Source organism: Pseudorasbora parva, chromosome 21 (assembly GCF_024679245.1).
Source record: "Pseudorasbora parva isolate DD20220531a chromosome 21, ASM2467924v1, whole genome shotgun sequence".
Lineage (NCBI taxonomy): Eukaryota > Metazoa > Chordata > Actinopteri > Cypriniformes > Gobionidae > Pseudorasbora > Pseudorasbora parva.
This window is the reverse complement of record NC_090192.1, coordinates 4,273,715-4,297,043: the sequence shown is the minus strand read 5'-3', so window position 1 is coordinate 4,297,043 and position 23,329 is coordinate 4,273,715. Positions and strand designations below refer to the sequence as shown.

Sequence of the window (23,329 nt, the reverse complement as noted above, 5' to 3'; positions counted from 1 at the left end):
AGCTCCAGTAGCTCGTCTGTTTGGTCGGACCACACGGGCCAGCCTTCGCTCCCCACGTGCATCAATGAGCCTTGGCCGCCCATGACCCTGTGGCCGGTTCTCCACTGCAGAGTCCTGCACGGGTCCATTTTTGGAGACCCGCCCCCGCCCGTACCCGCAAGGTTTAGCACCAGATCCGACCCGTGACCCGTGAAAATTTCAAAATTAAATCCGTACCCGCCCAGACCCGTTAATATTTGGCCCGTTACCCGACCCGTGCCCGCGATAAATCACACACGCTAAAACATTCAAATTAAAATGCTTTATTTTTTTATCCTACACCTCTCTCAACATCAACAGCGTCATGAATGGGCTAATGAAACAGGCAAAAGTGCCTTTAAAGACTCATTGTCAACAATTTCATATAGCTACTCCACTCACCAGCTTTACTTTTACTTCATCCATTGCTACTCCTGCAACGCTCGCTCCTTCTGCGCTACGAGAGGCATCAACAAAAGTTTCAATGTCGCAGTGGTGGTGACGTGATGGGTCAAATGGTATATCATTGTTGCGTGTATGTGTAATGGTAATTTGGACATAGAAATTGTAATAGCCTACAATATGTTGGATGGGGGAAGAAGGAGGCGGGAACCAGCGAACATTTAAAAGACTTTAACCAAACAAAACGAAAGTAACGTGAGTAGCCCTTCATGGACATCTCCCATGCGCACACGCATAATAAAACATAAACACAACTCAACGTCAAATCCAGGTCTGGTGATCTCTCGTCCTTATATGCTTCCGAGCTCCCTCAGAGGACTCGAGACCGGTGTGGCTCGCAGGTGACGCTCATTCACAATCACGCCCTGGTCTCTCTCTCTCTTGCTCTCGCGTTCACTTTGCCACAGAAATATTGCACATATTTTTCATCCGCCCATCCGCGCTACTACCCGCCCGCACAGAGTTAATTATCCGCCCGCATCCCCGCCCGTGAATTTTATAAATGTCATAATCCACCCGTTTTAGCCACTTTTATGCGGGTACCCGCGGATACCCGCGGGTACCCGACCCGTTGCAGGACTCTGCTCCACTGTTCCTTCCTCTTGAAGCACTTTTGATAGATACTGACCACTGCAGACCGGGAACAGCCCACAAGAGCTGCAGTTTTGGAGATGCTCTGACCCAGTCGTCTAGCCATCACAATTTGGCCCATGTCAAACTCTCTAAAAAAACTTGCCTTGCGCTTGCTCGTTTTTCCTGCTTCTAACACATCAACTTTGAGGCCAAAATGGTCACTTGCTGCCACTAACAGGTGCCGTGAAGAAGAGATCGTGTTATTCACTTCACCAGTCATAATGATGTGGCTGATTGGTTGAAATAATAAATTAACCAGTTTCTGTAGCTTATTCAGTAAAAGCTAATGGTATTTTATTATAAGTTCAATATTTCTATTTGTTTCTTATCGGCAATAAATAATAAAAGGCATAATGTCAAAGTACTTTGAATTATGCATTTGCTCTAAAATCTTTATTTTAGCCATCCTCATATAGGATCTGTTCAGTATTTGTGTTATGCTGCCTGAGTGCCTGTTACACAATCATGAGTTATTTTGAAGGCATGCTTATCTTCATATTGTAGAGATTTTAATGAAATGGCTATTTGAAAGGAAAAACCATAGGGTTTGTGCCTTGCATTTCAACAGAATGAAAAAGTTCAGACCTAATAATATGAGTTTAAAGAATATTTGATTTCTGCTGTGTCCAAAGTCTTCAGTAGGTAAGTTGTGCGCATGATTTTGACATTTACAACTATCCCTTTAAAGTGAGATAAATAAGGGTTTATGTTACATATCCCTCTAGTTTATTTACCCATGGTCTTAGGCCTACTAAAATGTTTCAATATTAATCAATATCGTGGAGGATTGACGCTGGTAGAGTACGCCAATGCTTTCAATGATTAAGAGAAGACCCCTGAGCGTCGTATTACGTAATAAGAGAGCTGATCATGTGACGTTTTCTGACCTGCGCTCAGTTCACCGACTGATCAAACAAACATCAGATTGAAACTGAGTACAGTATTATAATCTTTCGTGCAAATTTTCCGCGCTTTTCAGCTGTTTTCGCAAACCATGTCCGCCTGAAAACATTTGTTGTACTTTCAGTTCCACTTGAGTTGAGTAGTTGATCCTGGGTTGGATAGAGAAAGTATGGAGATAACATTTAGTGGAAAGCGTGCTTTGGTGACTGGAGCAGGCAAAGGTAAGCTTTAATACAAAGGGACAAATTACTGTTTTACCGTCATTTAGCCTACTCACCCTCTTACCAACTAATTTTCTAGTACTATTCTTTGGCAGGGAGAGATTGAGAGTATCCTGGTCGCATCTTTACCATGCATTTGAATCGCGCCTGAAGATGCCAAGCTTAAAAATAAAAAAAAGGCCATACAATCACCATACATGATATGATAAAGGGGAAGACCGGGGATGGTTGTAACAATTTTGACATTTCTATCTTGGAGTTCGTTTAAGCCAGTGCGTTCAAAATGTGATTAAAACTCTTGTCCGCTATTAAACTAAATAGCTCGTTTACATTATGTAAAGTCTTAAAGTTCTGAATAATTAAGGGCGTGGCCACTTTGAGGTAAAGGTGGATTGTCGTTTGACTGCTTTCTGTTAGTTATTGAGTCACCTAAGCTCCGCCCACGTCCCGCCTCTTTGCCCATTTTCTGTTATCCGGGAGTGACGCGCTGCAAAGATGGCAACTGCCGACTCTGAGGCTTCAAAAACTCTACAGAAACCTATGGGTGATGTCATGGACAACCATCCATATTTTTTTACAGTCTGTTCAAAACACATAACGCGCACAGCCAGAGCAGAGTCTTCAAAGCGTCAGGACTCAGGTCAGATAGGTGACCTGATAGGTTGGCTGAGGTCTGATGCAGTTTTGAAGTCGTCATCTTATTGGTTGAATTCTACTGTGAGACATGTGTGTGAGGGGGTCAACTAGTGCTCGGAAAGCGTTCCACCCCTAGGAGCTGCCATTGCTAACCAAGCCATCACCTGCTGTTAGCATCCCATTGACTCCCATTCATTTTTAAATCACTTTGACAGTGAATAACTTAACATCTGAGACGTTTAAAGACTCCATTTTTCCATTGTTTATTTCTAAAGAAACACGGCAATGCATAAAAGGCTCCGTTACCTTGTATCTTACACTATCGCCCCGCAGAAGCTGTTTTTGTAAAAATAGGCTAACGATTGCGTCATAACCAACGCGACTCTGTCGCACAGTTCAGAAATTACCGTATAGACCTGAGGAGACGCTCGCAGGCAATCTTTTACTGTCTATGAGACAGTCGGGGGGACGTGGAGACATAAAGTCTGATAAAGTCAAGGGGGAAGAATGGAGAGAAGCCCATAGTGAGCCAAAAGCAACGGGAGAAAATATTTAAACGTGATTCAGCTTTCACTTTCCACAACTACTAGAAGACCTACAGCTGTCAGACAGGAGGCTCACGTCGCATCTACGTCGTCACGCTCAGTCTGAGGCGGCGCAGTTCGCTCAGCCATCAGGAAGTGAGCGCCCCTAGGTTGACTTCATTTTTTCGCCGTTGACGTCAATGGGATCGCTCTGTCCATTTCTTTTACTGTCTATGCATGTGTGTTGCGTTCTTTAACGGGCCGCTGTTATGGCAAAACCTCCTCATTAAAGGAGTCTGACGTGTTTACAGCTGTGACAATGAGCTTATCAGGATCAATTAAACGCTGGATTTTCCAAAGTTGGCTATGTAAAGTTCGCAGAGCCATTGTTGTAGTAAACTTTCACAACGTTTTTGAATGTAGAATTTATATTTACGCTGGTCTGTTATCATAGGGTACATTTAAAGTAGATGTCCCTTTCACGTCTCTAAACAGGAAAAAGTGTAATATGATATAGTTTAGTCTACCTCCCATTACATTTGATGGAGGGGGCGGGGTTTATGACCTATACTGCATCCAGCCACCTGGGGGCGATCGAGACGCTTTGGCTTAACTTTTCAGGACTTGTTTGTGTGGCGCACTTGTGCACTTACTAGAATTGTGTTAAATTTGCAGTCCGTAACTCTTTTAGGTTAAAAATTATCCAAAATAAATTTTTGAGCAAGTACATAACCAGCCAGTGTTCCAAACTATCTGCTTACCTTAGCTCGAACAGTTAGCTTGTAATAATGTTTTTAATTCCAGTGAATTTCCGTGGGAAATTCAAGCATAGATTTGCGTCAATGCATCACATCTGTACACATAAAGAAGGTGTCCCGCAGGCTATATTGCTTCGAAGTCTTTGGACTTCAGGTTACAGAAAAAAAAGATACTTCACCCGGGCGATGCGAAAACGAGGATAAAAAGGGCATTTAAAGGTTTTGTGGTGTTTTGAAGTGTCTTTTTTCTGCTGGACAGGTAAGACATTTCAATGGTTGTTGAAGTAGGCTATGATGTGACAGTAGCACACTTGTTCACTCAGTTCATACGGTTATGGAGTTTTCTTTGTTGTGCCTTTCTCATTTTGCTGTGTGCATTATGGTAAATATAAATTATTTTGTGCTGTCTATGAGAGGGAGCAGTTCACCTCTACACTCCAAATTAATGTGTTGGTATGGTTGGTATGTGATGATTAGAAATTAGACTGCACAGAAATGGAAACTGAACTACTCTTGGGCTTTGTTCCTCTCAGTTGGTCAGAACAAAAGTGGATGTTAATTAGCTACTAGATGGCATTTTTATGTTGGTCATACTTTCAAACAGTATCTGATTTCAAATGACTGACAGCCGCACATTCTCCTCAAAACATTGGATTCCTCCGCGCTTTGCCGACCGAGGCACAACTCACGTAAAGTTGATAATTCCGCGAGTAACTGCAATTGCAGTTTTCGAACAGAGATGGCGACAAAGAAAAAACTACGGACTGCAGCTAGTTTATGAAAGTAAATGCAACATAGTCGTGAAAGCATAGTGACCTTTTATTTCTTGAATATATTATCTGGAAGTAGATTTAAAAATAGATATACTTTAAGATTTGAAGTACAGTACAAGTGCACATAAAATACAATTAAGTGCATTTCTTTTTTTACAAGTAACATTATACATGTCCTTCTTTGAAATATCTTCTAAGTCACACAGGTTTGAAATGACATGATGTTTCTGAGTGGCGATTTCTTTAAACGTGCGTAATAAGTGCAGTTTAAGCTTGCTTTGAACTTTCCGAATTAGTCTTGTTAGGTATAATGATACAGCAGATCGTTGACTTTACTCATTGCCTCCTATAGGGATCGGACGGGCCACGGCACTGGCTCTGGCACGCTGTGGGTCAGAGGTCACGGCTGTCACACGCACTAAGGCTGACCTGGATAGCCTAGTGCTGGAGGTAATGACCCCTCGGTCACGCTCCATCTCATCCCTAAAACAAAACCCTGCGGATCTATTGTCTCCCAGCATGCATCAGTTCCAAGCAACACATTCTTCTACATCCCAAGAGAGCCTGCTGCTCCTTTATGTTTTATAGGTCTCATTCAGCCAGACCGTGACAATGGAAAATCTCTTTGTAATGTGTGAATTGTTTGATCCCCAGTGTCCCTCCATTAAGCCGGTGTGTGTGGACCTGTCGGACTGGGATGCCACAGACGAGGCACTGAAAGACGTCGGCCCGGTGGATCTTCTGGTGAACAATGCAGCCTACCCTTCCCTTCAGCCCTTCCTAGAGATCACGCCAGATCAGATTGACATGTAGGGCTTTGAAATATCACTCGCACACTATAATTTGTGTTTTAAAATAGTCCGACTGCAGTTGTGATGGCTTTTGCAGGTCTTTCAATGTCAACGTGAAAGCTGCACTTCATGTAGCTCAGGTAAGCAGAGGCCGAACCCGTTTCGTAATGAGTTTTATGAATGCAACATACTCTTTTAAAATGTGCTGTGTGTATTTATTGTAGATAGTGGCTCGAGGTATGAAGGCCAGAGGAACTGGAGGATCCATTGTGAACATCTCGAGTCAAGCCTCACAGTGTGCCCTGAAGGATCATGCCGTGTACTGTGAGTGCACCGACTCAAACTCAGACGTCTAATCTTATTTATCGCATGCATGCAACCGAGAATTATCCCAGGCCTATCTATTGAGCCTGGGGAGAAAGATTTTGTTCAAAGCATTGTACATTTTTTACAATAGATACAACAACATGCACTCATTTTCATCAATTGGAATTCAGCTTTGATCACCGGAATGAATTAAATGTTAAAATATATTCACACAGAAAACTTAAAAAAATATTTCACAATATTACTGTTTTTTACTGTATTTACTGTATTTACACAAGTGTGGCCTTGGTGAGCAGAGGTGACTTCTTTCAAAGATGTAAAAAACGTAAATTATTGTAAAAAAGAGCTAGTAGTTTACTTCAGAAGAGCTTTATTAAAGTGCCCTATTATGCTAATTTCCTATTTTAGTTTGTCTTAATTTAATCTTTTTAATGGCTGCTAATTCGGCAATCATTACAAATCACAGTGTACAACATGGATTTATTAAACTTGGGTAGACATGTATGTAGACTGATCGATGATGATTGAAGTGCAGACTACGACACAAGTTATAATAGAGGAATAAAATATCATCATGCACTGGTGGTAAACAAATAGAGCAAGATTAATCACACTTCAGTATTTATGGGTTTTTTGTGCGCTGAAAAAAGAGGAGAATATGGACGCGGTCATGGCTAGGTAAAAGAGGCCACCTTGTCATGCCAATTTTGCAAATGGAGCTTGAGGCAAGTAGTTTTAGGACCATGTCTGGTTGATTAATACGCCATTTCATGTTGCATTTTTATTGACTAGTCAGTATATGTAGGTCATGGCAGCAAACATGCGTGTGAGATGATCATGCTAAATCTCTGACAGAGATTTCTGTCAGAAATCTATCGCAGGCCATCTTTGGTTGACAGTGACAACAGCCATCTTTGAACCACTCTTACTGATACTCTTACTCTTATCTGTACGATGGATAACCACCGTTTAAGACCCATTACCACAAAAATCACCACGATTGTTCATCTTTCATCTGGGACTCCCAGAATCATACAATGTGTACCAGGCCTAAACCCCTTCTTTATGAGAGAAGACTACTCTGATTGGTCACACGGCCCAGTCTGTTGTGATTGGTCTACTTCTTATAGGGCCAGTCAGAAATAAATCTGAATTTCTGCTCTAAAGTCTTCCTCAGCACTTGATAAACACTGATGAGAACTGGACAATGGCGCATAGACTGTAAAAAAAGATGGATAACGCACCTTCACTCTCTTCCATTGTAGAAAAGCCTCATAGAAACCACCAATGTCCAAATATGGCGCTGACATCGTGGAGCCCGAGTCTGCGCAGTAGTCAGCATAAAGTGGAGCTGAGCTATAGGCCCCGCCCACACTGCCACTGAATCAGTTAGTATAGTTTACTGCAGGACAACTCATTATGTCGGTGTGAAATAAACGGTTATGGACATGAAGTTCACGCTCAAATCTCCTCCTAAAAATCTAGAAAAAAGCCTGTTAGTGTCTCAGTGACAACTGCACTCAGAGAAGCTGTCAATCTCAGCTGTCAATCATGACGTCACACCCCCGTTTTTTATCAAATAACTAAAATGACAGAAAGTGTAATTTAATTATATGGTTTGTCTTAAATCCTATTAGATTACATGGAGAGAGAGGGCGGTGTTAATGAGCTATACTGCATCCAGCCACCTGGGGGTGATCAAGATGCTTTGCCAAACAAATTCCGAAAAGTGAAGCCACTCTTGCGATGGCATCAGTTTTCTGCATTATTCCAGCACGAGTCCTCATCTCTTGGAAGTGCTTGTACAGTGTTTGAGGGCAGGTCAAAGTAGACGTTGTTCTCGATCAGACAATGAAGACCATAGACAGGCCTTATGATAATTTTTTATAAAAACTAACTATATTAATGCAGAAAATGAGACTGTATTTACTGACAACAGGCAGTTAAGAATTGATTATTTATTTTTGAAGACAGTATAATTATTTAGCGTGCACTTTGGTTTTTAATACTTTGCGGACCCTTCACATTCACAATTACACTGCATGAAAGGGCATAATTATATTATATATTCGAAAGAGCATAATAGGGGCACTTTAAAACTTTAGTAAATATTATCCTCCACTGAAGAGTATGTACGATATGAGTCATAAATAAACATATACACGTTCTTAAGATGTTAAAAAATATTTAAAGATATGCATCATAGTACTGTTTGGGTGCACAAGGTATTTCTGAATAGTCGAGCATGTTCATGCTTAATTTGTGTCTTGTTGATCTGATTATTTCAAGTCTGCACCATCAAACTTAATTTTGATCAAGCTCAGTCAGATCCAATCATGAACCGGCCACTGGGTCATGGGCGGCCAAGGCTCATTGATGCACGTGGGGAGCGAAGGCTGGTCCGTGTGGTCCGATCAAACAGACGAGCTACTGGAGCTCAAACTGCTCAATAAATTAATCCTGGTTCTGTTAGAATGGTGTCAAAACACACTCATGCTGACCCCTGACCCCGCCGAAAGCACCAACATCACAACTGGACCACAGAGCAATGGAAGAAGGTGGCCTGGTCTGAGGAATTACGTTTTCTTTTACATCACGTGGATGGCCGGGTGTGTGTGTGTGTGTCACTTACCTGGGGAACACATGGCCCCAGGATGCACTATGGGAAGAAGGCGAGCCGGCGGAGGCAGTGTGATGCTTTGGGCAATGTTCTGCTGGGAAACCTTGGGTCCTCCATCCATGTGGATGTTCCTTTGAGACGCTCCACCTACCTAAGTATTGCTGAGACCATGTTCAGCCTTTCATGGAAACGGTATTCTGGTGGCTGTGGCTCTTCCAGCAGGATAATGCTCCAGCCACAAAGCACAAATGCTTCAGGAATGGTTTGAGGCGTTGACTTGGCCTCCAAATTCCCCAGATCTCAATCTAATCGAGCATCTGATGGATGTGCTGAACAAACAAGTTCGATCCATGGAGGCCACACCTCGCAACTTAAAGGACTTAAAGGATCTGCTGCTGACATCTTGGTGCCAGATACCACAGCACACCTTCAGGGGTCTAGTGGAGTCCATGCCTCGACGGGTCAGGGCTGTGTTGGCAGCAAAAGGGGGACCTAGACAATATTAGGACATAATTTTATGCCTGATCGGTGTAAATATATGCAACTAACCCTAAACCACACCCTAATCTTAACCCTAACCCTATTGTAAGGACATATAGTTAATTATTATTAATCAGGACTTAATTACACATTAACCCTGACACCTTAAAATGTAAACTTAATTTATTACAGTATATTTGAGAGAGTAGCACAGCTATGTCGAAAATTCATTTCTGGGATGTCAGTTATAAAATTTAAGAGTGATTATCCAAAATTTCGGGATTAAAGTTTTTACCACAGAATTCAGTTTCTGACCAATGAGAATCGAGTATTCCAGCAGTTAATGACCCTGTTTTCCTTACACTGCTGAAAAATGCTCTTAAAGGGATAGTTCACCCAAAAATGAAAATTAGCCCATGATTTACTCACCCTCAAGTCATCCTAGGTCAGGTGTGTATGACATTCTTCTTTCAGACGAATACAATCAGAGTTATATTTAAAAGTCCTGGTTATTTGACCAAGTAACATTTTTAAATCTCTAATACAGAGGTGCACATTTGACTGAATCTTTTGTGTTTTATGAAGGTGCCACAAAAGGAGCGTTGGACATGCTGACCAAAGTGATGGCGCTGGAGTTGGGGCCGTATCAGGTTAATCACTGATATTTGCTTATTAATCCATGACTGAAGTCCAGAGATCATGTTTGTGAAATCTATCAAACAATGAGCCTATAGTGTGTTGTCAACAGCTTTGTGAAAATAAATCGTACATTTGGGATGATCAGTCTGGCCAGGAGGCTTCAAGCCAATCAACAACCACACTCTTTAAAAAATATAAATCTGTTTGCTGAATGTCTCAAATCGGCGATTAAACATTTGGGTGTGTTACTGACCGCCTTGTAATTACTTGAACAGTTGAGCGTAATTGCTAACAGATAATAATGCATGAATGCATGTGACTGAGTTGTTTGTGCATCGCCATAAATTATGGAGTAGATATTGGGATGCATGTTAATATTCACCAGCTTGTTGCTTTTCATGATTATATTAATAGCAGAATATTCATCTTGACTGGTACACAAACTGGTTTGCTCTAGGAATATAAAATGAATTGAAATCCACAAGTCATAACGCCTGTCATCTAAACATCTTCAGCCAGTTATTGTGTTTCTCTTGAGAGCTAGATGATCATTCATGAACAATGTGGGCATCATTTCCATCTTGGCCTGAACACAGTTTTAACTCTACATGAAGAGGGAATTATGATTATTTGTATTAATATAATTATTTTGAATATAATTATTATATTTAATAATATTTTATTATAATTATTATTAAGAGAAAATGTTTGTTCTCTATCTTGATTGATAGATAACTAGTCAAACCTAAATTTATTCAGGCACCTTCAATATTTTCTCACATTTAGAAAATGGTAATAAAATATGGCACAAAATATGACAAGAATGGATTACAATCAACCAATCAGCTGTTTAATTTAACTGCACAATAAGATAATACTAATTTAGCTCAACCAATGACCAAGCAATGCTTCATTTTATTCAGTCTGTGGTGTCAAAGGTCGCATTTGGCAATTAAAGAAAAAACTCTTCAGCAAATCATGCTCAGGTCAAAGTGAAGGAATCATTTGATCAATTTTACTGGTACTCACTGTATGAAAAATGTTTGGTTATAATCTGTCACAGTTGACTTTATTTATGAACTATAATGTCCTCTACACACTAGTAAAAAAATCTAGCCTGAATCAGTTCTGGTTTGACTTAATATGCATCTTTCATGTGAATTTAGCATGTCTTATATAATCTGACCTCGACAGATCAGAGTGAACTCCGTGAACCCGACTGTGGTGTTGACAAAAATGGGAAAGCTTGCATGGAGTGACCCAGAAAAGGCCAAGAGCATGACATCACGTATCCCGCTGGGGAAATTTGCAGGTAAGCCTGAGCTTTTTAGGTCACTATAACAGACGATGCATGTAAAAATAAAATCACCATTCCTCTTTCCCTGTGTATCACCCAGTTATTTCAATAATCAAGATACAATTTTGCAATAAATGTCCTCTGAGGATACACATCACAGCAGCAGTGCTGTCAGTTCACAATGCAGCGCTCATCTTGGGTTATTTAATACTTCTCTCTCTGCATTTTGGGATTCAGCATTGATTGTGTAACCACATTTTAGTGACATCAATGGCAAACTAAAACTGAGGCTTATGAAACACCAGAATGTCAAAGTCTGTCTGAAAACGCAATTATGCTCCAGCATCTTTCTTTCTTATTGTGTTTGTTTAGAAGTGGAGGATGTGGTCAACTCCATCCTCTTCCTCCTCAGCGATAAGAGTGCCATGACCAATGGAGTGATCCTGCCCGTGGATGGGGGTTTTCTGGCTTGCTAAAAAAGAACAGGTGACCAAGCCTGAATGGATGCATTTCGCTTTCAACTCATAACAAATCATATCATCAGTTACTTTTAGTAACTTTAGTAATTAGTTTGGGTCTGTTCTTCACACAAAGCTAACATAGAATATGAAGCATGAGTTGTTTGGACTGCACTTATAGTGGCATTTTAGTCCTTTTTTGTGTTTTCATTGTATGGAAAAGAGCAGCATGTACATTCCGCTAAATATCTCCTTTGGTGTTACACAGAATAAAGGAAATCTGGTTTGGAAATTTTTTTTTGAGTGAGAGTCAATGATAACAGAAATTCTGTCCGTTTTAATGCACACTAGACAAGCTTGGATAATTGGCAAGACTAATTAAACTAAACTGAAGCGTTTACCAGCTGTTGCTCTGTTGACTTCATATGGTCCTCATGAGAGCGTGAAGGTCTCTCCTTCTAGCCAGTTCCAGTTGCCATGACAATCAGTGGATTAAATGTCCTGTAATATCATGTACGGCCAGAAGAGATCAGCATTCACACATGCATTCGTGATTAAATCCAGATTTCTGGACCATATTTTAGACTTCAAGTCATTCAAGCCAAGTCAATTTTATTTGTATGGTGCTTTTCACACAATGCAATTGCGTGAAATGCAAGCAATCAAGCATTCAATATGAGTGTACTGTGTGTATGGATATACTTATATATCCAACTTTATATATATAGAACTGTACTATAATACAGTTAACATTTTGCAGTGATATAAACAATCATGCAGTCAAGATTTGCTGTTTGGCTATTTATTAAAAGGCCTTGAACAACTAGGAACTTTGCTAATTTGAAAAATAGACAAATCACTTAAGGTTGGGGGGGGGGGGGTGAAACACTCAGTTTCAGTCAATCTCATGTCAATCTTGAGTACCTATAGAGTAGTATTGCATCCTTCATATCTCCGAAAAGTCTTTAGTTTTATTATATTTATAAAAGAAATATAGGCTGTACCGAGTCTTTCCGGAAAAAAACGAGCGCCTGGAGGCGTATCGAGTGGGCGGAGCTAAAGAATGACGAGAGTGCAAAGCGGCGACGTCCTCAAGCGTGGAGAAACCCATGGCTATCGATCTCAGCTAACAGATATGATCCAGAATCAAATCTGAGGCTGAAATAAACTGAACAGGAGAAACGGCAACATCAGGATGTCCGTCTCTGTGGTATGGACTGTATTTAGTGGCCTGTCAACATTTGTGTGTCTTTACTCTCAGTTTATGAGGACATGATTCGGTTTATGGACTATTGTAGCGACTAAACCTTAGCAGTAGCAAGCAAAACGGTTTTGAAAAGCAAAGCGTTGAAGCGTTGAAGTCACTCGATGTCACCCATAGGAATAAAGTGGAGCGCGGCGCCTGGATCGACTGGATCTGCACCTGAGAGTGTTTATGGGCGTGCATTTCCTCTCTCGCTCTAGTCACGCGCGCGCGCACCCTACCGGGAGAAGAGCCCGCACGGCCCATACAAGGACCTTCCGGTCTATTAACATCAAGTAGACCCATACTCGGAAAAAACTCTCAGAAACTTGTGAGAAACCGGAAGGAGTATTTTTGACACAGAAATACTCCATCAAACGTCCAACATTAGTTTTTGAAACTTTGTCTATGTTTAGGATGGGAATCCAAGTCTTTAACAGTGTAAAAAGCTCAGTATGCATGAAACAGCATTTCACCGCCCCTTTAGCGTTGCAGATGTTAAAGGAATAGTTCACAAAACAGCCTCGGAAGACTTCCAATGTAATGCACAAAACATTGCATGATGATTTATTATACTTTTGAGGTCATTTATTAAAGTGCCCCTATTATAGTTTTTCAAATATTCCCTTTCAAGCAGTGTGTAATAATCTGTGAATGTAAACGTTCTGCAAAGTTAAAGGTGCACTATGTAGTATTTTTGCAGTAAAATATCCAAAAACAACTAGGCCGGTGTTTTATATTTTGTTCAATTGAGTACCTACAATATCCCAAATGTTTCCAACTATTTGTAATTGCTATTTTAACCAAGGACCGGGACGTTTCAGCATTGCGTTTGAGCGAGTCGCCTGTCAATTGCATCATATCTGCGCTACCCTCGGTTTCGTCTTTTATTTGGCAGGAGTGCTTTACTCTTAGCATGAGGTGAAGACCACATGTCCCAAATTACTGCGCTCACACTTTAAATTACGCACTTTAGAATAGGCGCCATCCAGTGGACGGAAAGTTGCATAGTGCATCTTTAATAAAGTCACGATAAATAAAGTTATTGTTTCCCAAAAGAAATAATCGACTCTGAACCGCCTATATGAGCCAGACTGTAATGTGTCATCAGTCAATGACGTTAGTGCTGGGCTAACGTATCGCTGTTATTAATACGGTTCCTGCTTGTGCACCACAATAAATGAGAAACACACGTGTTTGTTGATGGACACACTCTTGTTAATGCTGATGGTAAGGAATTACAGCTCAACATCTCACAAGGAAACTCAAACTGAGAAGCGCATCATTGAGAAACGTTCTGCTCAGGTCGCTCTGTGATGGAGGTTCAGGTTGAATAAATATTTCTCCAATGTTTCATCATCAGACTCGCGCTCGGATTGATTGTCTTTGTGTGTGTAAACTCATTGAGCTTTAGGACGCCTCTGGAGCTGAAATTCAGTTATGGTAATGGACATTTCATTTGGTGCCGTAAGCAGTCGACCAATCCCAACAGACTGGGCAGTCTGGCCAATCAGAGCAGAGCAAGCTCACGGAAAGCTTGTTTGAGAATCATTGAAAAACGTGGTGATGTGCAATGTATATTATGAGAAAATTGTGTTTGAAAAAAAAGTGATTGTATGCATGTAATCCTGTTGTAGGAGACGCCAAAACAACATTAGGAGCCTTTAAATCAGCATCATAGGGCCACTAAAATGAATTAAAGCACAGGGTCAAAGGGGTAAGGGTAAAACATGAATAGATTTATTAATTAATTAATGCATTCCTCATCTAAAACATTTTTGTAAATATACTATCTTACATCATGGAAATGTCTTTTGGCAGCTGTGAAGATTATCATCTTTTTTGTTCATTTTGAAAGGTATGTACAAAGTTAGGTTAGAGAAAGGAAGTGCCGCAGCACTGATGTAGACAACTCACACCCAACAGCCAATCACGTCACGGACGAATGGCCACACTCACGCCACATGCAGACATGTATTAACCAGGTTTCCGAACAAATGCCCATGCATGTCCTTCAGTTAAAGAGACATTCAGGCTTCTGGTCGTGGCATGCAGGTCACTTACACACACCCGCTAATGGGCATTTGTTCAGACAGAGCTTGGAGGTTTTGGATTGTGAAGCTGTACCATAAAACCCTTCATCACAGATCAGGATCAGAGTGTTTTGTCCATACATAGAAAACTAGAAAAGAAGCAAATCCAAAAACAGTGTTTTCACTAACCTCATCAATTAGTCGACATACAAGTAGAGACACAATGTTCACAGTTTCCTTCTCCAGTGTTTGAAATGGCCAAGTTGTTAAAGAGTTGAGAAGAAAACATCTAGTGTTCATGAATGAACGAGGCTTTAAAGTCAACATGAAATCAAACGGACCCTAATTAGTTTCTTAATTCACGTTTCTGGACTTGTAGCGCACAATTCACCGATGCACGTCATTCCACAGATGAAACTACACAATTTTCACAATCCAAGTAATTCCCAACCTTTCTTCCTCATTGAATATCCCGTTTAACTCATTACACGAGTCGCGGACGCCATTTCATGTTGACTTTAACGCTGACAGGAATGCTAATACTGCGAATGGTTAGCTTTGTACAAGATCAACTTTCTTTGAAACGCTTCCTTTACGACACCAAGAAACACTTCCTTATAGTATGTCAACAATTACACTGCACCACTAAAACTTCTCATATAAACAATATGAAATGGAATTTTACATCTCGGCGCGTGAGGCCGCGAAAAACAATCTACCACAAGGTTTCCCTCCGACTGGACCGACTTCTAGCCAATGGTTCATATACATGTAATGTGCATTAGAACTTCATGGACGGCTGTCACCGAACCTGTGAGAGAAGTACAATATATTTTCCAAGAGGCTGATTAAAAATATTGTAGTTTTGTGTGGGTTTGGGTGCCAGGAATTGTCATCGTTTTTACTCAGAAGAGGGTGCAGCGCTTGCCACGTTTTTTGACGGGCGGAGGGCAGAGGACGGCGCGGATGGCCTCGTCAAATACAGTCTTTAGCCCTCGCTGAGTCAGGGCGGAGCATTCCAGGTACTTCACGGCACCTGCGGCATAAAGACAAGAAAGTATGTACCTTAAATTTGCAAAGATGGGTGTTTTTTGGACACTTGCTCTATTTGGAAGAGTACGTAAATATAGGGCTGCACAATTCATCCAAATAAATACTTATAAGTGTGTTGTTGATGTGACATGATGATAATGTTGTTGATGATGATGATGATGTGCACACAGTAAATTCCCCAGTGTTGAATTAACACCGGTCGGTGTTCATATGGGAACCACCAGAAGGGTGTTAAAGTAACACTGAAGCAGTGTTAGAGTTTATAAGATACTTAAGTGATTAATTAAGGGATGATTGTTTGATTATTGATGACACCTGATGATAATAAGCAGAATCACTGAAGGAAAGATGGTGCCGTTTTCTTGAAATGTTTGGTCACCATTATGGTGATCAGTATTTCCTTTGGTTGGGCAGTTTGCCTCTTGGCTTCTGATATCAATTTGTGTAACAGTTTTTATCAAAACACAGTTTATTACAAAATAAGTTTAAACAAAGATTATCAGATGATAAACCTTGGTTCATCATAAAAAATATTGATTATACTCATCTCTGGCTCTAATTAGTTAACGCTTAATAGATTATATTCAAGAGCTTCCTCACCACAGATCAAACATACTGAAAAATAATCTTTATCCAAACACAGAAACATCAAGAATCAGCGAGTAAGTCTCAACAACAGTGACATGCTGCAATGCATTCTGGGAGCCACTACAGTATAAAAATCATGGCTCCCAGCATACATTGCAGCATTTAAGTATGTCACCATTGCTGATATTCATATGCTGATTTTTGATTTGTGCGGATCTAAAATCGAAAGGTAACACCATTTATTAAAAAAAAAAAAAAAAAAAAAAAAAAAAAAAATTATATATATATATATATATATATATATATCAGACTGTTTTATTAGTTACAAGAAAGTATTGTTGGTGAATATTATCAATTAACATTAAAAAAAACTGTTTTGATCAATGAGACATTAAGAAAACATTTTGCTTTATGATGATGTAAGCAATATTGTTGCCTTCACAACAAATTAAGTGTTTTAAAAAACACAATTGCTTAAATCACAAACTGACCTCAGAAGCCAAGAGTCAAACTGGCCAACTAAAGGAAACACTAATCTCCATAATTAGTGACTAGCTCAATTAACTGAAGGACCCCATTCAAGATCATGTTACCATGTTACTGGGAAGCCTATGGGAAGCCCATGTGCTCATGGTAAGATATTTTGTCAAATATTTAACTTTTTTGAAACCGCTAAAAGTGTCATTTTCTGTTGTTCTTTGGTAAGAAGCTCTGTATTCTGAATGTCACACCATAGGACACATTTCTGTAAAAATGTACAAAAAACTGAACGAATTGACAAAGTTAGTGACCACTTATATTTTCTCAAACATCAGACTTCACACTACACACCACTTCACACTACACACCACTTCACTACTCACACTACACTACACACCACTCCACACTACACACCACTTCACTACTCACACTACACTACACACCACTTCACACTACACACCACTTCACTACTACTTAACAATATAAAAAATAATTTTTTTTTTTTTTTTTTTTTTTTTTACTGCTTATTTTTCAACTCACCCAATTATGAATTCATACTAACAAATGAGAGGTTTTAGGGGCTAACTGTGGTTGTCAAAATAAAAGTTTGATGGTTTAACATCCTGAAAATTAAGAAATTAAATTAGAATATTGCAATATTTTTAAATATTAGATTATTTATTTCATAATGCAATATTTCTTATTTATATTTATATTTAATATTATTATTATTTGATAGCCATATTGATATATATAATCAAAAAAATTGGCCATATTCGTGTAGCCCTATAAACAAGCACAGCAAACCTGGATTTTTTTTTAGCGCATTTTAAAACACAATTGCATTTTTTTTATTTAAAAAAAAATCAAATTACATATTCAAAACTTTGGAGTTGGTAAGATTTAGTTTTTTACATTTTGAAAGAAGACACTAAGGTTGCATTTAATTGATCAAAAATACAGTAAAAACGTTGATATTTTGAAAATATTACCATTTAAAAGAACTGTTTTTATGTGAATGTTAAAATGTAGTTTATTCCTGTGCTGAATGTGTTGCATGTTCAGCATTATCACTCAAGTCTTCAGTGTCACAAATCATTCTGATATGAGGATTTGAAACGTTTCTGAATATTATCAGTGATGAAAAAAGTTGTGCTGCTTAATGTTGTGAAACACATGATACATTTCTTTCAGGGTTCTCTATTGAACAGAAAGTTCAAAAGTAGAGCATAATTGAAATAGAAATAATTTATAACATTATAAATGTCTTTAATGTCACTTTAAAAATAATTTAATGCATCCTTTTTGAATAAAAGCATTAATATCTTTCTTTAAACAAAACCTTTCTAAACTTTCAAACAGTAGTGTGTAGAGAATAACAGACACTAGGATGAACTCCCGACACACAGGTCTCGCATAAATCAGCCATTTACTGTTTCTGGCAGGCTCTGAGAAAACATTCCCACCGGGGAGACTTGCAGCATGCAGACCGACGCGACAAAGAGCCCTTCTCTAGGAAAGGCCATTTTGTTTTCTGAACATCTTTCTCCGGCTGCCGCTCCTCCCCCACGTCCCCGGCTCATGCTGGACCGCCACCGGTAAGACAATTGCCATCTTTGTGCCGCCCACTCCACTAAGCAACTCCAAACATATGACAACCTAACCAGCGTCCCACTCACTTACAGACCTCAGCTCAATAACTCCATTATGGAAACATGCCTCCGGTAATGGAAGTACAGTTTCCCTGCTGTCATTCATAAATGAGACATGCTCTACGCACCGATCTCTCGGGCCATGGCCAGGCCCTGTGGGTAGGTGATGGGCGACAGCTTTTTGTCCCGCAGCCTCTCTATGGTGTCCTTATCATCTCGCAGATCCAGTTTGGTGCCCACCAGGATGATGGGTGTGTTGGGACAGTGATGTCGCACCTCGGGGTACCACTGGAGCATTGAAAATGAGTCTTATATTACATTATCGTATCAGCTTTATCTAAATATGCACTGTCGTTCTTTCAAAACCAACCACTAAAAGAGTTGCACCCACCTTTGCACGGACGTTCTCAAAGGATGCTGGGCTCACCAAAGAAAAGCATATTAAAAACACATCCTGTAGAAAAAACAGAGGGAAAGTCATTCAACAAGCTGTTTTTTGTGACATACGCAACCCTAATTTAATTATTTATCTGCTTCCTGTTTTTCTGCAGGGAGAAGAGGACATTCATGGACACTCATTTTAATTATAAAAATGTGATGGCACACAAGAGGTAATGTCTTACATTCAACTCGAAAAGATCAAGAGACTGGGGCTGCATTTACACTGCAGGTCTTGATGCACAATTCCGATTTGGTGACTATCCGAATTTTTTGACGACACGTTTACATCATCTTTTAAAAAGCGACCTGTATCCGATATTTGCATTTACACTGTACACTGGCAAAACAGCTCAAGACGTTCTTAACCGGTGAAAGGAAGTAAAACAGCGCGATATACAATGGACGCAGACAAAATGATTGCACAATGTTTTGCTGTCTGCACTGTTCCACACATCTTTAAAGGTCAGCAAAACATTTCTCTCTTAAGACGGAGAAAAAGAGGAGAGCCCTTGACGGGGTTGCCAGGTTTTCACAACAAAACCTGCTTAATTGCAACTCAAAACTGTGTTAAAGTAGACCGGTTCTGCATGAAAACCGCAGACTTGGCAACACTGGATCGTAGTTTGTGTCCACCTACGTAGAGTTGACGTCATTTGCCTCCGTCCTTTTTTCAATGACGTACGACTCTCATTTACTGGGGAATATCCGATTTGACCGCTTACATGGCAAACGCAAATGCACGCATCCGAATCATATCGGATTTATTACCACATGAGTGAGGCCTGAATCCGATCTGAGGATATCGGAATTCATGCGTTTTTTTTACTGCTTACACATTCACGTCATATCCGATCTGTGCCACATGAAAGGAAAAAATCGGAATTGGGTCACTTGAACCATGCAGTGTAAATGGGGCCTAGTACTGGTATTTCTTAGATCATTCAGACAACATCAATGCCATAAACGGCCGAATGTCCTGTCCGCCATTTTGAATTTCTTTGAAAACCTACTTTTTCTAACTCCTAGACCTAGACCATTGGTCCGAATTTCACTAAATTCGAGTCAGATCATCTTCAGACAATGCTGACAAAAATCTATGGAATTTAAGTTCTCGAATAACAGATTTATTTGATGAAGTAGTGCAAGCCAAAGGGGACATAAGGCTATATCTCCACAACGCTTTAGTGTATTCTGACCAAACTTAGCGTGTGTTACGACAACCGTGTTGATAGACAAAACGATTTTCATTTACTGCATCAGCGAATTTGATGGTATGATGCAAAGCGGCCTTTTATGCTGTATCACTGCAAAGATTTGGCATATTGACACCAAACTTTGTGTCATTTTCACCCAACAATCTCCACACCAGATCAATTTGGTGTCAGCTCTACCTATTGTTCAAAAGTGATAAGCGTTTTTCAAATTGCAAGTGATTGTATTTATGGGTTTTCAACCATTTTGCTTAAAATAGTCTCCAACTGTTTTTGTCTAATAAAGAGTAAATACAGAATTTGATGTGACGCACCGTCTGCGGGTACGAGAGGGGACGGAGGCGGTCATAGTCTTCCTGTCCTGCTGTATCCCATAAGCCAAGGTTCACTGGTTTGCCATCGACCATCACATTGGCAGAGTAGTTGTCAAACCTAAAAAAATGCGCATTGACTTAATGCTCAATAAAACATCGCAAAACATTCAGAATGACAAATGGCATCGGAATTAGTTGTTGCCACCACAGCCATCAACCATTCCTGAATGCTCATCCATCTTAATGAACAATAAAGCAGTTACTCAGAAATACATTCCTAAATGTCATTGTCTGGAGCAGCTCACATTTTTGGAATATCTTCCTGCAAAGCATCAGGATGCAGTTCATTAGATCTTTAGAATGGTCAACTAATTGTCTTATTGATATGCAAATCAGTGCTGTCACATGCACTTCATGTCCACAGATCACCAGTGAGGACCAATAAATCAGCGAGTGATCAGGCACAACATAGAAAAAATATATACAAAACATTTACAACACTAAGGATGTAATGGTTAGCTACAAAAATAACTTTTATTAGGTGCAATGTCTGCACCATTATATATATATATATATATATATATATATATATATATACACTTTTACATTGTTATTAATATTTCAAGATTAAAATTTAGAAAAATGTGAGTATCAAATATAATCCATCAGGCTTTTGAGGAAGGTTTGTTTAATCTCTCAATCCTCATTGTATTGCATTGCATTATGTGTTTTGTCATAAACTTAGCATTTAAATATCATGACTATGATTGACTAATATTTATATGCATTTTATATAAGTAGTTCTCATTGATTTTATATCCATCGCAAAGACTTTAACAGCAAATACTAGCATATGGACACACTATATACTCACACTGTAGGGATGTACTCGCCAGGGAAGGCATTTGTGGTGTAGCTGATGAGCAGACAGGTCTTACCCACGGCCCTGGGGAAAAGCACAGGAGACAGCTAAACTAGGGATATCTGAGATGCATTAATGTGCATTTAATGAAAACTCATAGATAGAGAGGGAATAATGAAAAGGTCATAACATTATATCATAAACAAGGTTTGCTCATGCAAAAGTAGATACTGCTGCATGTGTGCTCTTTATGTGGGTGTTAGTGTGTCAGATAGTGACAGACCCTGTCCCAGATTCACACTCGCCTGAGGGAAACCACACACGCTAGCTGAAAGAATCGGATGAAGGACTCGTTCACTAAGCAGCTCATGATTGATCAATGATTCACTGAGATGTGTGTGTACTCTGTGTAATTATTATGCATGTATATATTTAAGAAAAATATTGAAATATATAGATTATATAAATATATACAGTATATACATGCACATATTCCTTACATATATACATGCATGTGTGTATTGAAATATTCATAACAATTATACACGGTACACAAACACACACAAATATAATATGTAAACAAAAACTTTTAAATCGCGATTAATCAAATTGACAGCACTAAAATGGCAATTTCATCAGTACTCGTTTTGTACTTAAATTTATCCTTTAATTTTATCCTTAAAAATGTATTTACATTTATTTAAGTGACTTAAATTTATCCTTTGATCTATAATACATAAAATGTATGTTAATACGCTTTTCTTTGAGATATATATATATATATATATATATATATATATATATATATATATATATATATATATATATATATATATATATATATATATATATATATATATACACGAGTTCGTAAAATAATAGCGATTCATATTCTTTAGACGGTTCTTCAAAGGAACCGATTCTTTGAACGAGTCGGACTTCCCATAGCAGCCAGGGAAACTCGCTCACATGCACGCGCTCCACACAATTCTCGTGCACACTCGTGCGCGTAAGAGGGAGTGGTAACCATAGCGTTTCTGGCTACAGGCTTTTGCCATTCACCATGGTCACTCAGTTGTACTACACACTGCTAAATACACTCTCAATGGACAAAAATGACCAAAGCCTGTTCATGTAATGTCAAATAAACGCAGCACACTGAAATCCGCACGTGCATCAGATATAATACACGAAGACATAAAACAATATTTTTTTACGTTGTGATGCGCCCGTTTTAATAGCTATACACATGAATATTTTAGTTTCACATGCAGTCTGGTCTGCATACAGCACGACCATGCGTAAGATCAAATAGAGGAGTTTTTTTGTTAAGCAAATTATAAAATGCAAAGGCCAGAACTAGGCATCAATGCATTGCAATAACCCACACAGGTTTTCCAAGGATGCTCCTCTCCCACCAGCTCCCAAAAAACACTACTTACCCGTCGCCGACCACCACGCATTTAATAGCTTGCATTTGTGGAGAGCAGGTTGCTTCAGTTCACAGGCGTAAATGTGTTTTATTATGACACAGCTCCCACTTAACCCGAGAAATGATAGATATCTGCAGGAATACGGTCTCTGCCCTCTTTGCAGCAGCGGTTTTGACAGCGAAGCTCACCGAGACCCTCCGGAAATAGCCGAGAAAATTTAAAGGGACAGGAGCCCACACAGCGTGAGTCATTGCCTCGGTGCAGAATGGAATACTAGTAGCTACTAAAACACTGTGCAGTATGCATACTGTGCATTTCTGCGGGCTGAGTTTTGTTGGTTTTTTTGCATTTAAAGGTATGCATTTTTATCCAAAGCGACTATCACATTTGATCATTTCATGCATTTCTTTTGAAACAAGCCCATTGATGTTGCTAGCACCATGCTCTACTGATGTTATACCATGGTAAATATTTCAAAC

At 39.5% G+C, this 23,329-nt stretch overlaps 2 protein-coding genes across 3 annotated transcripts; one reads left to right on the top strand and one right to left on the bottom strand.

The window, feature by feature from the left end:
* The first annotated feature begins 1,987 nt into the window (after positions 1 to 1,987).
* dcxr (dicarbonyl/L-xylulose reductase) lies at positions 1,988 to 11,940 on the top strand. Of its 2 annotated transcripts, XM_067430133.1 has the most exons (9): positions 1,988 to 2,048; positions 2,141 to 2,237; positions 5,281 to 5,378; positions 5,583 to 5,737; positions 5,817 to 5,859; positions 5,944 to 6,043; positions 9,732 to 9,796; positions 10,980 to 11,097; positions 11,455 to 11,940. In XM_067430133.1, the coding sequence occupies exons 2-9, from the start codon at positions 2,186 to 2,188 to the stop codon at positions 11,556 to 11,558; spliced, it is 735 nt and encodes a 244-aa protein (XP_067286234.1). In that variant the 5' UTR covers positions 1,988 to 2,048; positions 2,141 to 2,185; the 3' UTR covers positions 11,559 to 11,940. The 2 variants fall into 2 exon arrangements, with proteins under 2 accessions (XP_067286234.1, XP_067286233.1); XM_067430132.1 differs by having other exon boundaries at positions 1,992 to 2,237.
* A 2,561-nt stretch (positions 11,941 to 14,501) lies between these two features.
* On the bottom strand, positions 14,502 to 23,036 carry rac3b (Rac family small GTPase 3b). Its single transcript, XM_067430519.1, has 6 exons — positions 22,860 to 23,036; positions 21,430 to 21,501; positions 20,556 to 20,673; positions 18,981 to 19,043; positions 18,718 to 18,877; positions 14,502 to 15,852 (listed from the first exon to the last, which is right to left on the bottom strand). The coding sequence occupies exons 1-6, from the start codon at positions 22,892 to 22,894 to the stop codon at positions 15,722 to 15,724; spliced, it is 579 nt and encodes a 192-aa protein (XP_067286620.1). The 5' UTR covers positions 22,895 to 23,036; the 3' UTR covers positions 14,502 to 15,721.
* Positions 23,037 to 23,329: the final 293 nt, after the last annotated feature.

Coding starts and splice junctions, on each gene's coding strand:
- dcxr (XM_067430133.1), top strand. CDS start 2,186: ATGGAGATAACATTTAGTGGAAAGCGTGCTTTGGTGACTGGAGCAGGC. Junction 6,044..9,731: donor GAAGGATCATGCCGTGTACT/GTGAGTGCACCG, acceptor TGTTTTATGAAG/GTGCCACAAAAGGAGCGTTG. Junction 11,098..11,454: donor CCCGCTGGGGAAATTTGCAG/GTAAGCCTGAGC, acceptor GTGTTTGTTTAG/AAGTGGAGGATGTGGTCAAC.
- rac3b (XM_067430519.1), bottom strand. CDS start 22,894: ATGCAAGCTATTAAATGCGTGGTGGTCGGCGACGG. Junction 18,878..18,980: donor TTGAGAACGTCCGTGCAAAG/GTGGGTGCAACT, acceptor TCAATGCTCCAG/TGGTACCCCGAGGTGCGACA. Junction 15,853..18,717: donor GGCCATGGCCCGAGAGATCG/GTGCGTAGAGCA, acceptor TTTATGCCGCAG/GTGCCGTGAAGTACCTGGAA.